Source organism: Aythya marila, assembly GCF_965140915.1.
Source record: "Aythya marila genome assembly, chromosome: 6".
Classification (NCBI taxonomy): Eukaryota; Metazoa; Chordata; class Aves; order Anseriformes; family Anatidae; genus Aythya; species Aythya marila.
The window spans coordinates 37,331,527-37,349,075 of record NC_139047.1 but is presented as its reverse complement, the minus strand read 5'-3'; the positions used below and the strand labels follow the sequence as shown (position 1 = coordinate 37,349,075).

Below are 17,549 nucleotides of genomic sequence, written 5' to 3'. Positions count from 1 at the left end.
CATCCCCTGGACCTGCTCTTTTCAGTCCCATCGTGTGCCGCAGCTGAGACAATTTGCCCCCACCGTAGCATATGAAGAAGGCCACCTTATCCTTCACTGACTGCAAGGGGAGCTGAAGTCAAAATGTCTCTGGTCTGCCTGAAGACAGAATGAAGGCAGCTTTCCCCCAGATGCTCTGGGTAGTAGGTGGCTACGTGCCTCTTAGCGTGGTGGCAGTGCTCCTCCAGCTCCCTGGGAAGGAAAGTGCCTCTCTTGCAGCGTGGTCCATGTGGTTACAGGCAGCACATTTGGAGTCACCATAGCACAGGTTAGGTTGGGAGAGTTAGGTTACAAATCCTGCTGCTGAACAGCCAGCACCTGCACAGGATGGGGCAAATACCACACACCACAACAGCTGAAGCACATTCCCAACTTCAGCTCCAGTTCTGCAGGATAATAGTAATTAATAAATATTTAAATCGTAGCAGGAGAACTCGTCCCCTGTGTCCTCCTCCAAAGGCACACGCAGCAAGCAGCTCTGCTCCCGAGAGCTGGCACAGGAGGGCACAGCAGGGCTTATTTTTTTTTTTCAGGGTCTCCAAGGTCGGTCTAACTGGCATAAAATAGCAGATTGCAACTACCCCCTTAACACTAGAGAGCTGTGAGCAAGTCACAGGAGCACTGAAAGGACTTCAAAATGCAAGGATTTGAGTGCCAGCAGCTAGGCTAGCCTCGAAAGATTAGTTTTATATGCAAAAGGTTTAAAAAAAAAAAAAAAAAAAAAAAAAAAGGAAGAACCAGTGCTCAAAGTTCAATTTTGACAATAAGTATACATGGAAATTTTAAAAATACTTATCTCGCATCAAAATGCCCAAGTTACCTTGGAGCACAACTAGGCAAAATTAGCCCAAAGAAAAATTTATGATTATGGTGCTTTTTAAATAAAAAAAAAATAATAATAATTGTTTAGCTTTAAAAGAAGTCCACAGACACCCTGTTTTTATAACTGACCTTGCAAAACAAAGTCGATTCTTTTTCAACAGTGATGCAAAACATTATATATATTTATATATATTTATATATTTATGATAATTTATATACTACAGGCTTACCCACTTGCAAAACAACCTATTTTTTTTTTTTTTTTCCTGGCAATAACTGTGTTAAGTATTGTTTAAACACTTAGAGCCTACTCAACATACAAAAATAAATATTGCATACACAATGTCCAGACAAAAGCAGAAGCACAGGTCACCAACACAGAGCTGCAGCCAGTGCTATCCCACACTCTGCAGTGGCAGTGTGTCCACAAAACGAGACAAACTGTTCAGGATCCAGCCTCTCCCACGCAGTAACCGTGTGTCCCCTTGTCCAGACTGCCCCTTGCAGCACATGGCTTGTCCCCCCTCCAAGGGGAGGAGAAGAGATGGAGCCTGCAGAGGCAGAGCAGCTCTATGTGATTTACTGCCTGTTCTCAAAACGGGCTAACTGGAGCCATTGCTGCGCCAAATGATGAAAACGAGAACGTTTCAACTGAGGAAGTGGTGACAACAGGAGGTGGCAGCGATGGAGTACTTCTAAATGAAAATAATCATCTTGGAGAAAAGACAGACATTTAGAAAAGTGGTATGCGTCAGTCTAAGCCCTAATTCTGGACAGGTTTTACATGAGTTTCTTCAGCAAACGGTGAAGAAACGTGTTTTGTTTTGTTTTTTTTTACCTCCTTCAAATTCATCTACATACCAGGATCACCAGTTCACTGTTAACAAAAGTCAGTTTTTCAAAGATAGCTCCAGAAAACAGATCCTGAGCACGTGTGAGGAGGCTGGATCCTCATGCTTGTGTGCCACGTGGAGCAGCACAAGGCGATGCTACGACAGGAGCCCCAACAAGAGGCACGCGGCTGTCAGCGTTACGGGACAGGAAAGTCCTTTTGTGCTGCTGAGGGGGGACAGGGTCGTGAACACGGCGTCGGTTGTGTTCCTTGGGAGAGGCAAATTGCAGATGCTGCCTTCGCAGCAGGAAGTGCATACCTGAAAGAAAGGAGGTGTCAACTCGGTTATTTGGAAAATACCACTGCCACTGAATAAAGACAGACAGGAAATTGTGACATTTGCAAATCAGCACGGTCTCCATAATGATTTTTTGCTTGTTTCTTTCTTTCTTTCAAGCCCATCGACTGAGAACAATTCAACAAGCTCTTCCACCTGTGCAGGAACAATGCAGGGCGTTCTCTGCACTAGCCAATGAAGAGCTTATTTTTCTTTTCTCCCCACCAAAATAATAATAATAATCAAAATAATAATAATAATAATTAATTTGATGGGAAAAGCAATGCTGTTTTGTAGAAGCAGAGTCAGAACTCAAAGAAATGGGCAACTATTCCCATATTCTCAGATTTTTTTGTTGTTGCCTTCACCTTTTATGCAGGCACTGGTCTGAGACACTTCTTGTGGCAGTCTACAAGCACTGCCCGCCTTCAGCTCTGCTCCCTGGGGACAGGAAAGCCCAGCTGCAATATTTTCCTGATGGAGAACATAGATTCAGAGCAAGAAGGCCACTAACGCACTGCACCAGAGGCTGAGAGCACCAAGATGAGTACGTGCAAAGCACAGAAGGGACTGCAGAGTGCCTGAGCATCCAGAAAGCTTTTGATTTTAACCCGCTGGAGAAGTTTGGGAAGGTTGAATATCAATCTTCAGAAACATCTTTTATGCATAACTGTTCTGTTCAGACAAAAACCCCTGCTGCTGAGGGCTGGGGGCTTTCCCCTGCCCGTGTCAGGCAGAAAGCCGGGGAGGGTCACGGAGCAGAGGCTGCAGCACCACACAAAGCACTTCCCACTTCCCGGCAGAGGGGAGCGGTTTTCTCCTCTGAGCTGCTGCCAGGACACTTATTTACAGAGATTATGCTTTTGTTCTGGGAGAGGCTATTCCTTTGTCTCCCTAACAAATGGAAGTGAGCTGGAGCTCGTTAAGAACAGAAACTCCATCTCTGACGAGGCTGAGTTACCCACCCAACCAGTCGGACTCCCGACAGGGGCCAGGCAGATTCTGCCCAGCATTTATACAAGGAAAAGGCAATTCTCCTCACCTTGTATTCCTCGTGCTTCACGTATGTGCATCCAGTAGACAGACAGTCCTCCAGTGGCACACAGCGCTTGGTGACGGATACGCTTTCCCCGGTAACTTTCATCATGTGTTGGCTGAAGCAGTACCTCGTACCTAGAAAGCACAGAAAAATGTGTTTACCTGACAAATTCGAGGCTTTTGATAGTCTACGTGTAAGAAGAAACAGGAAAGAAACCTTAGCATTTCAAAGAAGAGAATGTTGTTGTATTTATTACAATACATAGATGTCACTGAATGCACACTGCGAGCTCTGACCCAAACCCAAAGCACCCTGGAACTCAAAGATTTGTTCCCAACAGCAATGTGGGTCTGTATGTTACAGACAAACTGAAGCAATCACAGTAACAGTTCTTGCTTCTCTGATGAATTCTCAGGGCCCAGATGGAACAAATAAAGCTTCTAGCAACCTGTAACTCTTTCAAGGTGGCTTCTTTCTTGTTTCCAAGCATGTCTAGGTTAACAGGTACCGTGTATTTTAGCAAATATTGTGCAACCATCTTGGAGATGTGTCTGTTCCCCTGCACAACCTGAAGCACCACACCTAACCCACAGGTACTGCTCTGGGGATGGGGACAGAGGAGGACCCCATGTGCTTCATGGGCCCAACTCCTGTGCATTTTTATTACCTAAAAGAACAGAAATTTAGAGCAATTCAACCAAGATATCGCAGCATGAAAGGTGATGCTCTTAAGCACCGTAGTGCTGCAGGCAGCTTGCTCCAAAAAGGTGAGTCAGGTCCCAGACAGCAAGGCTAAATTTAAGCAAGCCAGCAGGGCTGGGATGTGCCCAGCGAGAGAAGTTTGCCCTTTCTGCTTTAAGCTGGGTACAGAAACACCAGACCTGGTACTCCACATGGCCCAGAGCAGCACGTTGGCTTGTGGGAGCCAGCTTCCCAAACTGCCACAGCATTTTTGGCTGCTGCATTCGGTGGCTGGAGCATCAGCACCGCTGCAGGGGTGATCACCCATTGCACAAGTTGCTGGCCCGCCCACAGGACATCCAAAGATAGAGGACTGGGAGCACTAAGTGCAGTATTCCCATACAAATTAGATCACTAACAGTTTCTGCTTGAGCTGAAGCTAAGAAATGCCAGCAAACAAGGCTAATGCACAGCAGGAGGCCTGTCTTCTAGGAAGCGCTTCTCCCAATCTCTGCTCAGTACAGGGATTCATGCTTTAACTTTCCATTGTAATAAATTTTTGTCGTACCTAAAATGTGGTACCCCTTGTATCCTACACGTGGTTTCAGGAGATAAGCAGCCCTCTGACCTGGAGCTCACAGGTAGCCCCAGGTTCGCAGCTCGCCTGTTCCCATCTCTAACATCCCACACCAAAGCAGGGTGTTCCCCTCCCCTGACAGCTATTAAGCACGAACTTCTCTTTCCAGATTAACAGTTTTTGGTCAAGTCAGTTCTGCTGGTTATTGCTAAACGCAGGCCTCGGAGTCACGCCTGTCTCCTTACACAAGCTACAGGCTTGTGTGCGGGTAACATCGTCATTAATCACCCCAAATACCACCTACTGTTGTCAAAACAGGGAGTGTCCGGGAATATTGGTCTCATCTGGTGCCAACCAGCCCGATCGTTTTATTATTGTTGATGTTGTACCAATTTGAGCTCTTTAAGCAAATAAATTCTCAAGCAGATAAAGCTCTCTGACACAGGCTGCAAACACAGCTGGTTAGTCTGGAATTCAAGCTACTGTCTTTTTTCTTTCCAAGATAAATATTGTTTGTGAGGACACTCGTAATATCCCCCAAGAGACCAGAGAGGTGCCAGATAGAGGCAGAGCAGTGGTGCTGAGCCTGTAGAAGGCACCAGCAGAGGGGTGACCCAGGCAGCATCCCGCTGCCATGGGGACAGCTGTGTCCCCAGCACAGTTCCCATGTCCTTGGTTGTGAAGGGGCTTTCTCAGGGGCTGGGGAAAACCTTAATGTCTCGTGAGGGTCTCAGCAAGGTGAGGGAGCTTGCTGATACCTGGTTGTTGAGTACAGGCACCCAACGCCCTGAGACGTCCTCACCTTCAGAGTGATGGGAGTTAATAACCCAAAACACTGCAAAGATCTCGATGACAACCAAAAAGAGGTGGTTTCAGCTGCCCTGAGGTGTGTCAGTGAGGTGGGGCCTGGTGCCATAAGGGAGGGAACTGAACAAAGCAGTTCCCATACACACACCAGCAAAAGAAATACAACCCTTAAACAAACGTCAGCCTGATTTAATGTGTAACCGAGCTGGAGGAGGACGGGGGGTGGATGAAAGTCCTAAACTTCACCCACTGCAACGGGACAGAAAAGCTTAAGGGATTATTTGTATCACTTACACGTCTTTCACCTAGAGGAGGCTCACAAACAGGAGCAGCGACCGCCGGCGTTGCAGTATGCAGAGGGAAGAACAGCTCAGCGCTGTCCCCGTGGCCAGGGCATCGAGCAGGTGCTGCAAGGTAGGGTAACACCAGCGTGTGGCTGCTTACCTCTTGGACAATAGACATCCGGAGCCCAGCGGTTGCATTCATAATTATCTGCTGCCTTTTCGCAGGTGAAGCATTTAAATCCGTGAGGAAATGGCGTGGCTGAAAGGAATAAAGTATATTCAGTTAAAATGACCCAATTAATCCGGTTCTGCTTTTCAAAGGCACACGGCAACATTCCTTCTTTTTGGATAAATCTTACTACCAATATAGCTGTCAACTTCGCCAGGAGCTGGTCCTGATTTGTAAGAGCCCTGCCAGCACCGGCAGCATGAGGAGGGCACGTATGCCTGCAATAAGGACTCTGTTCGGCCGTGTTTACCCAGGAAAAATGCCTACTACCCACTTCAAAGGGTACTAATGAGAGCAAGGAGTGTTTGTTCTCTTGGTTTCAGAGCTCTCATCCAGTACTGTTACTCTACCAGTGCTGATAACGTGGTATCAGATGGATTAAACGCTCCTGGACACTGTCCCACCGAGGAAATGAATGACCACTTTTGAAGGCAGGCTGATGTCCCCAAAGGGAAAAAATCTCAATCTGCTGAACCTCCAGTCATTAACAGCAGCCTCCATCCTTGATTATCTCACCTAACGAAGAGCCCAGCTTCTTAAGTGGTCTCCTGGCAGGGTTTCTGTAGCACATTCAATACGTCTTCAAGACGCTGCCACCATCTCAGAAGCCAAATGGTGACTGGGTCACATTTATCTTTGCTAGGTGAAGCAAGCTGAGCCTCTGAGGTTTCGTGAGCCACATCTCACTCCTCCTTACTGCCTTCCCTTCCCCACCTCCGGAGCACAGCGGTGTGGGCTGGACCCTGTTTGGGTACCAGAGGTGTCCTTTGCCATGCAGAAGGACTCGCTGCTTGTCAGCTGTCCTTTCCCCAGTCTCCTCAGGTGGGTTGCTGCTGCCCTAAAGGAATAGCCCGGGGTGGGACAAGGGTACAGCACTGATTAAACTCACCTGTCTCACCCTGGACAGATAGCAGGTCATGGTTATGGGCGTAACTGTATAAGAATTTCATTTTGCCTGTGTAGAGTATAAAATTTCCAGCCTAATTCTGAAAGAACAAGTTTTCTCTGGAAACAGATGGCAGGCACAGCTCTGCTAGCACTCTCGTAGAATTAAATCGAAGCTTGTACATGAACAAACCAACTATTAAAAGGACAGTCCATGGAAGACCTGAGGATGCGTAACACTGCCATATCATTATTTCAGGCAGTCACAGAAATAAAGTTGTGAACAGTTTGTGCCACAGCTGCTCATGGCCACATTTGACTCTTGCTCACAACTATCGGTGTGCCTGGACAAACCGGGTGACCGAGGTGGCCAGAAACCCTTGAAGCAAAAAAACACAGCAAACCAGGAGCCCTTGGGAAGCAAAGGTCCATGCTTACTGGAGGGGTGGAGGTAGACGATGTCCTTCACCGTGAAGTCCCGGGGCTGCGCGGCCCTCAGCCAGCCGGCCACGAGGCCGAGCAGCAGGACGCGGGCCAGCCTGGGCTGCGAGGCCATCGCCCGCCGAGGCCGTGCTCATGCGGTGGCCCTGGGAGTGCGGCGGCGGGCAGAAAGCTCACCTAGGGACAGCAAAACACAAAGTGAGGAGATGGCGTGGACGGAGCAACCCCACCGCGCCAAAACCAGGCTGCTCCCACCAGCCCCCGGCCTGCAAGAGAGGCTCAGCAGCCATCTGGACGTGGTCCTGCTGTAGGTGGCCCTGCTCGAGCAGGATGGATGGACCCACTGGTTGGCCTGATGGACCCAGTAGTGCCTTCAGCCTCAGCCATCCTGCGATTACCTCGGCTCCTCTTCAGCACCATGCCCTGCCCAGCCCTCTCCTCACCAGGGGAAGCTGTGAAGGGCAGGCCTTCAGTGAGCCCAGGGGACGTTATTTATGTACTAATTACTTAATGTTATTTCATAAATCAAACATTTTTGGGGGGGAGAGGAGATTCAGTGGCCTTGAAACCTCCCACTGCTGCCTCCAGGCCTTTGTCTGGTGGTGGAGGATTTGCTTCTCGCTCGAGGCCCGTGTGGGACCAGCAGCACAATGGCTACTGGGGGCCTGTCGTTGGGCTTGGCTCTTCTCTGCAAACAGCCCCGTTATTAAAACACCATGGAATCCATAAAAATACTGACGGAAGCAGATAGCACTTAGTGTGGTGCGTTAACTGCTGTTGTTTTAACCTTTCAGAGGAGGAAATGCCCGTTTCCATCGGGTCTACTCCACAGATGTGCATCAGCCGGGGGAAAATGAAATCCTGATTAGAAACAGAAAGGAAATATAACGAGCCTCTCCCAGCCACATGAAAGCAAAGAGAACGAGGACGGGTGGCTGCCTGTGTGGTCTCAGAAAGAGCCCCAGCAAAGCCAGCCGGAGCCCACCCCAGCAAGGCAGGGGACTACCTGCCTGTATTTAGGGCTAGTTGTGTTTCTGAGCTCCTCGTGCCCAAATACACCCTGACCTGGAGCTAAATCACCACATGTCCTGATGGCTCTGAGCCGAAAGCAACGGGAGGAGATGGAGCATCAAGTGCACAAGCGATGGCATCAAGTGGGCACGCTCCACTCTGCCTGGTTTTGCTTTCGGGGCACATATCTACGTGTAATACAAGTCACACGCCACATAGCACAAGCAAACAAGCTGTGTTTAGGCTCCATAGCTGAGTCCTCCCACATATAATACAAAAAACAATTTATTTGGTTTCCCCAGCATGGTCACAAAAGGTGTCTGTACCCATAGCACTGCTCAAAGTCTGCCAGTTGAGGACACCAGTTGTCCCTCCATCACACACGCTCCTTATTTTCTGGAACCAGCTGCTTATTCAGCCAAATTTCCATGTAGCTGTTGGAACTTGCCTAGCTGTCAGAACCAGGGGACAAGTGGTTGTTAGTCCTGTGTGAAAGGGAGGCAGAAATCCTCCAGCTGCACGCTAAAAATACCCCAGCCGTGCCTCTTGTAATCAAATAGCTTAATTGCCAGCACCACTTCCGAGGAGCTGCGAGAACCACAAATAAATAGAGAGAATTCATTTACCCACCTCCATTCTGCATGTTTGAAACAGATTTAATTATAGGTAAGGAATTTAAAAAAAATAAATACAAAAATTCCTGAGCAGAGCAGAAGAGTTGCTGAAGTTGATATTGGTTATTTAACAAAACACCTGCCACTGTTGCAGACACAGCAAGCATTTTATAGCGGGTTGTTGCACAAATACACACACACATAGCGTGAAGGGAGATACCCAGGCATAGATAGAAGTACCTGTTGTCAGAAATCTGAATACTCAATATTTTACCAATACTTTGGGTACATAGACATAGATAAAAGTTCTGTCCTTTGGGCAAAATGTACATATGAATATGCTACGTCTGGCTGAGGAAATGTTTGTTGATATTTAAGGTAATGCTGATATTTCATGGAGAGTGGAATACCAAAAATAATTTCAAATAAAATCAGTGGATCAGTAATTACTGCTCACACTCATTCCCTCTGTTTTTACACACGCATGAATAAGAAGTATCATTTTCTTTTCATTTTTAAAGGAAAGATATGAGTCATTTTGGATGCAACTCTTTTACTTAAAACCTGCAAACTTTGGACCCAAACCAGTTTTCAGTTATCCTTTCTTACCCCCTCTAAACTGGTATTTTCTCTAGATAGATGGCTTCTATTTGTAAAGCCTGCGAGCCCTACGAAGTTCCATATTAAGGACATGAAGACAGTTTCCCTCTCCAACAAGACCCTCTTAGTTCATGGCTTCCAGCCAAAAATCACCAAATGTTGGACAAAAATATTTTCCCAAATGGCTTTAGCTGCTGCACCAGCCATCGCTGAGCTGCCTCCTTGCTCTTCAACACACGGTGCCACATTTTTTCTACCGAATTAACTCCGCTCCCCTCCAGATTTAGCAGCGTGCACGCAGCAGCCTAACAGCAAATGGCATGGGCCTGGTCTGAATTTGATACCGGGCCGTAGTTAGGGGAAATAGTCGCATGGCATTTAGATCATACAGTCTGTTTACAAAAGGCCCGGGGCACTGACACAGAAGCCCCAGTTAACTCAATCTTTCCAGCTTCAGCAGCACCTTTCAGACGGAAAGGCATCCTCGGCCTGCTCTGCAGCAGGATTACTTCTTCCTGCCCTCTGCCCTGACACGCTGCTGGGGAAATTACCCGCTGGATTCCCTAAGCAGCAGCCCGATGGCCCTGTGTGTCAGGTCTCATTAGGGAGGCGGCATGTCGGCCTCGCAGGCACCTCGCCGCAGACAATGGGAGGTCCCCGGCCCCAAAACCCAGCGCCAGGCCTCCGGCTCTGGGGCAGACGCGTTGTCGGAGGCAGCGGCTGATTGCGAGGACGTCTTTGTCCTCACAGGTTAGATATCCAGGTAGCTAGAGGTAGATATCTCCTAACTAACAGCAAGGCACTGCTGCAGCTCCTTATAAACACCAAATCTCCCCACACAAGTACTCAGGCATGAAGGAATCCCCGATTTGTGGGCATTTCTGGGGTTTTCCTCCATGGTCAGGTCCCCCCCAGGTGGGTGTCTGGTGCAGATGGAGGCTGCCTGGTCTTACAGGAGGCTGATGCTCAGGATAACTTCTGCTGACATCTCGGTTCCACCTTCCTCCTACATCCCCTCCTTGCTCTCCAGGCCCCATCTCCAAATTTCTCTGATCTTACACTTATCTTTCCGCGTGGAAAATCCTCCATCTCAGTGCCCCAAAGCAGCATTTTTGCCTCCAGATAAATAGAAAAGCAGGAGCAAATGAAAACTCCCTCTCAGTGGCGAGATGTGTCAGCCCCGAGGTACAAAGCACAGCGTGCCAAAGCAGCAACATCTGCGAGAAATCGCAGAAACCACAGCACAAGCACCGCACGTGCAAGGGCAGCTGTGGCAACCCACACCACGCCGTGCTAGGACAATTATTTATGGGCAGTACGTGAAGCTGAAGGAGCTACATGCAGGGAGATGCTGGAAGATCTGCTCCTGGGTGCATGCAAGTAATTAATTGCTCCTTGGGCACGTTACCTGTGTGACTTTCCAGCTCCTGCAAGAGTTATCTCTCCACACCTCCAAAAACTAAACCCAGGCCTCTATCCATGCAATGTTACTGTCCAAAGACAAACGTGAGCTGAAGCTTCAGCAGCCGTGCGGGATCCTGGGCAGCCATTCCAGAGGCTCCACTGGCTGTGGTCTTCCCACCACACACAAGTCTGCACCAGCACCCCAGTTAAGCTTCTTTCCACCTGCATTTTAGAGATTTTCTTTCCAGTTCAGCCCTGGGAATGGCTGAATCCACGCCGGCCTCCCGATGCTCCGGGATGCAGCGAGGCACACGCAACCTCTGTCTGAAGAACCCATAGGAGCTCTTGTGAAGAGTTCACCGCCTCTCCTCCATCCCAGTAAGCAAGAGTAATTAAACAATCAAACACAATTAGTGCTCAAATTACTCCCAGAAACATGGACAATCTAATCTCCTTGCTGCTAATTACAAAGCCTGCCGTTCATTGAGCTAAAAGCCCGCGTCCTGGGGCAGTGCAGGGGGTGCAATATGTTCCCTCTCCCACCCTCTTCCCTGATGCAATCCCATCTTTAACGAGACACGGTAGCAAGACATCTTCGTCAGACGACCCTCACTGCTTCCACTTTCAGTCTGACAACAAGTCTGGCGTTTTCTTTGGACCTGTACAAACACCTGACCTAGGTGCAGCTGTTTTAATGAGCTGTAGTAAAACTTTGCTTATATTCACACATCCCCAGAGGATAGCTTGGCTTCATGTTAATGCGGAAGAAAACTGAAGTAGATATATTTTACTTGCATATTTCATACTCAGTATTGGGCACAGAAGGAAAAAAAAATTAGATTAAAATTCAGGCAGGCCATAATCTTCATAAGAAAAAACACAATTTATGGAAATTAAAATCTGTCAAACTGAGGAGGTGAGAAATGCAAAGTGAGACATAATTCACTCCCATTTCGCTCCACCACATACACCACCCAGTGGCGCAGGGCCACAGCTATTTTATTTTTAATTAGATGTAATATTCAAGCCTGTGACTATCACCAGTCCTGAATTAGAAAGACGGGCAGAGAAGATCCAATAAATCACCGTGAGACCTATGCTGCATTTTTTTGCAGGGCATGCCACAGAGGCAGGAGGGGCAGCAGACCCTGAAATCAATGGATTTGGCCCAATTTGGGGCGGCCCCGCTGCTCTGTGATGGGTTACGGCGTGGGGACATCCGCTGCAGTGGTGGCAGCGAGCAGGGGCTGACCTCGACGCACGCGAGCCCCAGACAGCCTGGCTCCACACAGGCGGAGGAGAAGGAAACCATGCATGAGCACAGAAATCCTGGGATTTTCCCACTAATAATAAAGGAAAGTGAGTGAGACAAGTGAAATAACAATGGCCAATAAAGTTTACAATATTAAGGCATTTTCTGAAGCATTTGCCTAATGAGACACACGAGAAGAGCAAAGTTTCTCATAAGTCTGCTAAATGATAAAATTATAAGAGGGGAAAACAAACCAAACAGGAGTGTGTATCCCACACAACAGAGCTGGTAATGATCTAATCCGCAACCCAGACGTGGAACCCTTCACTAAAACAGTTTTCCAGGTACCTGGCTAGCATATAGACACAGGAGTTTTAAAAGGATCAGCTTATCCCGCTGGGCTCTTCAGGTTACATTTTTATTAAGTCTGGGGAATCGGGACAATCTAGGGACCAGGAAAACCGTCAGCACAAGCTCAGTGTTTTTAAAAGATCAAAGGCAGGACGGCTTAGCCTGAGGCCAGTCCTGGATAAACTCACAGAGCAGTTTGTTTGTGCTCCAGCCACAGAAAATTCAGGCTGTAAAAAAATTGCAAGAGAATGGCTGGGAGGATTTGGGGGAAAACGGGTCTCAAACAAGGCCGTCGGTTTCGGACGGGTGGGATTACAGATCTGGCTGCGAGAGGAGACGGTGACACGGAATAATTGGGGAGAGACCAGAGCGGAGAGCCAAGGCACCAAAACCCGATCAACAAAATGAGCTCTGCCCAATTAACCGAGCATGCTCAGGCAGAATTAAAAAAAAAAAAAAAAAAAAACAACAGCTTAGTGGCATCTCAAAATCTAATTGGAAAAAAAAAAAAAAGAAAGAAAAAAAAAAGGTATCTTCAAAGGAAAGATAGTTATTTTTTTCTGCTCTCTGGCAGGGTTAGGTGCAGCAGTTTTGTACTGACAGTGCCGACAACAAGTCACAACTTTTGCTGATAAAAGCTGCCAAGGACAGGGGCATCAGCGCGGGATTAACCACTGCAGAAGACATTGCTGCTGCAGAATGAGCTGAAATGCCTGTCCGTAGTGCAACAAACTGTGCTTTAATAAAGCCATACATCAATCTGCACCATTGTGTCCTCGGTCCGCTCCTGCCCTCGCCCTCAGATCTTCAGAGCTGCGTGTGACAGCTCTTATCGCGCATCACCCCGCACATTTGACATGCTAGATTAGGCACTGAACCGCAGGCTGCCCAGCATCCCCCCAACGCGGGGTCTGTACAAGCCGGGAGAACAGCCCCAAAAAAACACAGCTGGGAAGAGAAGATGGTTTTATTATGAAATAATTGAGAAGTTGAAGCTTTCCCCCCACGGATGGGAAAGGAGAGCTTTGTCACCGACAGCATCAGCCCGCTCCTGCTCCTCATGATGGGTGAGATGTTCCCTAACATATTTACCTTGCCCATTCACACCACAGCACCATGTTTTTTTTTTTTTGTTTGTTTTTTGTTTTTTTGGCAGACCAAGGATGCTGTGCTTCTCCTGCTAATGAACCCCGGGCAGTTTTCCACCAGCCCAGCCCGCGTGCAGACGGTCCCGGCGGTTCACCCAGAGTTCATGCCAGGCCCGGGTTGCCGACCCACACACAAATCCTGGCACAAAAAGGGTCAGGACGCCGTGGGGACCCGTTTCTGCTCGCTTCCAAAGAGCAAGCCTGAAGCCGGGCTGCTGGTGTCGGCAGCCAGCCCTCAAGGCAACTGGAAATAATTGGAAACGGGCGATTTCCAGCGACACGCTGCCAGCGCCCGCATCGGGGTTAGTAAACAACGAGCCCAGCCTCATCCATGCTCTACAGGAAGCATCCCAGCCCCGTTTTCCTCGTGATAGAAAAATAGTTCACCTTTATGCTCATCCCCATCACAACGAGTCAAGAGCTGGCATCCGAAACCCGGGCTGTGCATCAAAATAAACAAGATCATCCTCTTGCACTGCTCTGCTGTTAGCACTGCCGCCCCCTTTGCTCCACAGGGGCTGCAACAGACATCACAGGAAACCTGCCTTTGCAGAAATTCCCATCATTAGTCATTAAAAAAAAAAAAAAAAAAAAAAAATTAAACTGATTCCATATCTTCTATCACGTGAAACTGAAATCGAAGTACTTTTCTCACAAAGCTCTACGCAATTATTCTACTGTCATCCCAAGATATTAGAGCACATTTTATTTGGTATAAGCATTAGAAAAGCTACGTTTCATTGAAGTTACGCAAAAGAAACTCAAATTAGAACTGACCAATTAGTGCTCTCTCAGCTGTCTGGTTAATCCACAGAGTAAACAACCTCTACCATCCAGCATCATTAATTCATTAAGGTTTTCAATAGCTTCTCCAAAAAACAAAACCCAGCGCAACCCAAAACAAACAACTCCCCCTTTGCTCCGTAAAGCTTGCAAGAGTTATTTGAATTCAATTAATTATTTGGCTCCTGTCCCCGGGGTGGGGTGGGGGACACGCCACGTTGAATTCCTTTTTTTTTTTCTAACTTGTGGGTGAAAAGGGATGACTGAAAAGCTTCAAAATCACCTTCACAAAGGGAAGCTGTAATGCTGTGTCCTTGGCTTAGCTTCAGACCTCGGTGTGCTTCCCACCTGCAGACACTGCTCCAGCAAACCCCCACCTCCTCGGGAGCCCTCCTCGCTGCAGACTTCTCTGCTCCTTCTTTTCTCCCTTCGTCTGCCCTGCCTAGATCCAAACATCTCATCATCTTGGCATTACAAAGTCCAGTTTCCCAAGGCACGGCGTGTTTACGGAGTATCATCGGTAATTCCAGCGTCTGCCAACGGAGAGATGTTATCTGCAGCATAGCTGAAGAATACCTCAAAATCATGCTCCGACTCATCTGCCGTCAACGCTCACCTCCCGAGCATGCTCAAGCGCTTGTCGTTCCCAAAACGCGTCCCCCCCCCCAATTTACCCACTTGCTTCACTTTCGCACATGAATCATCCGGCGTTCCTCGGGCCACGATGCGCAGCTTTCATTGTGTCACGGCTGACATTTTCGCTGCTGGATCGCCGTGATTTACGGGTTTTCATTAGAGCCGATCGCTGCTCTCAGTCCCACCCCCACCTCGTCGAGGAGCACGGGTCTGATCCGTGAGGCGCTGCTCTGCCTTGGAGATACACGGCTCCTCGTCTACTAATTTCTCTAAAAATTGGCCTTTTCTGGCAATTGCCATCTATGAGGCTCCCAAATCCAGAGCACAACCTCACATTTAAACTCTCCCCAGTTTCTTCAACATACACATTCACAACTGCACGATTCCATCACGATTCCCAACAGCCTGCCAAAAATCACCTGCCGACTGTAGCCGCAGGGGTGCTGCCTGGCTCCAGCAACTGCACCTTCCTCCATCATCCTGTTCGCAGCCAAGCAGCTCCTCCAATTTCCTTATCTGCAAATGATAGCGAGATAAACTGCGGGCATAAATGTTCCTGAGCACTAAAAAATTACATCTCCAAGTCCTCCCGAAGCCCTCAGAAGCTGCCCCAAAAGGCTGCGGGCTCCTTTGCACCCTGCAGCATCTACAGCTGGGTCCACACCGTTAGCTGAGAAGAAAGAAGACTCCAAGTCAAGCACTAATAAGAACTGAATCTTTGAAAGATTTTACAGATCACTGAAAAATAAAGTATTTCCATCAGCCTAGAAGAATATATGATAATCTTACTCCCTAGAGCCAGCAGAGAAGCTAGCCAGCAGATGGACTGAACGCTCAAAAATCTTGCTGGACATTAGAATACGTTTGATGAGGGCAATTCCAAATTGCTTTCCATGGCACTATTTTAATTACCCTCTTTTTTATATGGTATCGAGACCTTGGGAAAAAATAAATCAGGCCGAGGTGCTTACAGAGAATGGTGGCCTCTCCCAGAATATCGTATCTCCAACACGGATGACAGCATCTACAATCGTCCCCACCACACTCACCAACAGATACATATTCTGGCACTGAAAGACTGATTGAATTTCTGTAATTTCTAGGTATGCCACAAGTCACTGGCTGTAAAACCAGCTACTAGGATATACACGAGGGATTCTAACTAAAGAAAAATGGTGTAAGGAATTTCTATTTTCCTTTTAGGAAAATGTGCACCAGCTCTTAATAGCTCAAACTACCAATGCAAGAAGGACGTTTTAAAAAACGATGATAAAAATTGAGAGTATAATACAAAGCAAGTCAACATGAGCTCCCCAACAGATTTGTCTGATTTTTTTTTTTTTTTTTTTTTTTAATTACAGCTCAGCGAATAATATCACCGAAATCCTCTTGCTGTCATGGGAACAAATTCTGTCCTTCTTTGCATTATCGTAATTCCTAGGTACCTCCACCAGCTCCTTGGGGCTGTGGGGGATTTCAGATTACGTGACCGGAGGCCGTGCACACGAGCACCTTCAATATTTTCATTGAATTCTTGAAATATCATCCCACCACCCTGTCCCCTTTCCTATTTTTGCCTCCGAAAATTACCTTTGTGCAGGGAAGGACAGGTAACCAAAGGGATCTCGGCCTGCCAAGATGCGCTGGGTAAGGCAGGCAGTAACCAAGGCTCCTAGGCAATGGGATCTTTCTGAACGCCTTATAAAGTTGTGCAGCCACGTGAGAGGCAGCAGGAATTAATTAGAAGACAGGTTTCCGTGTCCGATCAGGTGTCGCTCCTCCTGCCACTGCCTTGTTTATGAGGAAGACGGGCACTGGGGCAGACTCCTCCAGAACAACCTGGCACCTATTACTTTGCTTACACTTGTAGGGGAAAAAAATGCATTGATCAAGATAAGAACGGTGCAGAAATGAAAGAAAAAAATTACTAGATAGCAGCATAGAGTCTGCTCTTCTATTTATTTCCTGTGTGTCTCTGAAGCCTTCCAGTATAACCACCAGGAAAGCAAAAAAAAGCTCTCACGCCTTCACAAGGGATTTGTTTCTTCCACACTCACCCACTACAAAAACCCAAACGTTGCACACACCGCAGCCGTGGAAATCATTCACCTGAGAGAACAGAACACTCAGTGGTTTACGTGCTTGCTTTATACTCTTTCAGCTAACAAATAAAAATAAAAATCAGGTTAAAACCAGAAGGAAAATAGCCACAAGTCCTGAAAGCTAAGGCTGCACAGGATCTTCTGCTGGTGAAGATTTATGGTTTGGTTTTACACCCCCTAGCCTTTGGGGCCACGCCACGAGCCCTCCTGCAGCGGTGATTCAGCACCGCGGGATCCCCATCATCCTGACCCCTCGGAAATTTTTCCCTTTCTTCTGCAAACGGAAGAGAAGAAATTAAAAATGTGACAAACAGCCGCCTTGTGCTATGACAGAATGGCACAGATATTTCGGCGCTTGATTTATGATCGGAGGGGTTTGGCTTCTGAGAGAAGCTCCAAGCCATGCTGCTGTGCCAGAGATATGATGTCATGTACCTAACTTTCTGACTCTCTGCCAAGCTGAGCAGTGGTGTTAAACGAAGCCAAAACGAGCTTCCTGCGCTGCGCTGGAAAACAAAAGAGCATTTTTACAACTTTCCCCTCGGGGTTAATAGAAATCTATACGTTTAATTCAAGACGCCGCCACCATCTTATCGTATTATCGGCTTCGAGGTGCACAGAACAAAACTACAACGTGGGGTACCACATAGTGTGCCTGGAGTTAAGCACGGGCAG

At 47.7% G+C, this 17,549-nt stretch overlaps 1 protein-coding gene across 1 annotated transcript; it reads right to left on the bottom strand.

Annotated features, from left to right (window-relative positions):
• Nucleotides 1-1,850: 1,850 nt before the first annotated feature.
• LYPD6 (LY6/PLAUR domain containing 6) lies at nucleotides 1,851-7,088 on the bottom strand (the record flags this gene model as incomplete). The annotated part of the gene is made up of 4 exons (XM_082763947.1): nucleotides 1,851-2,012; nucleotides 3,073-3,203; nucleotides 5,579-5,677; nucleotides 6,971-7,088. The coding sequence occupies 4 exons, from the start codon at nucleotides 7,086-7,088 to the stop codon at nucleotides 1,851-1,853; spliced, it is 510 nt and encodes a 169-aa protein (XP_082620073.1).
• Between the last annotated feature and the right edge of the window lie 10,461 nt (nucleotides 7,089-17,549).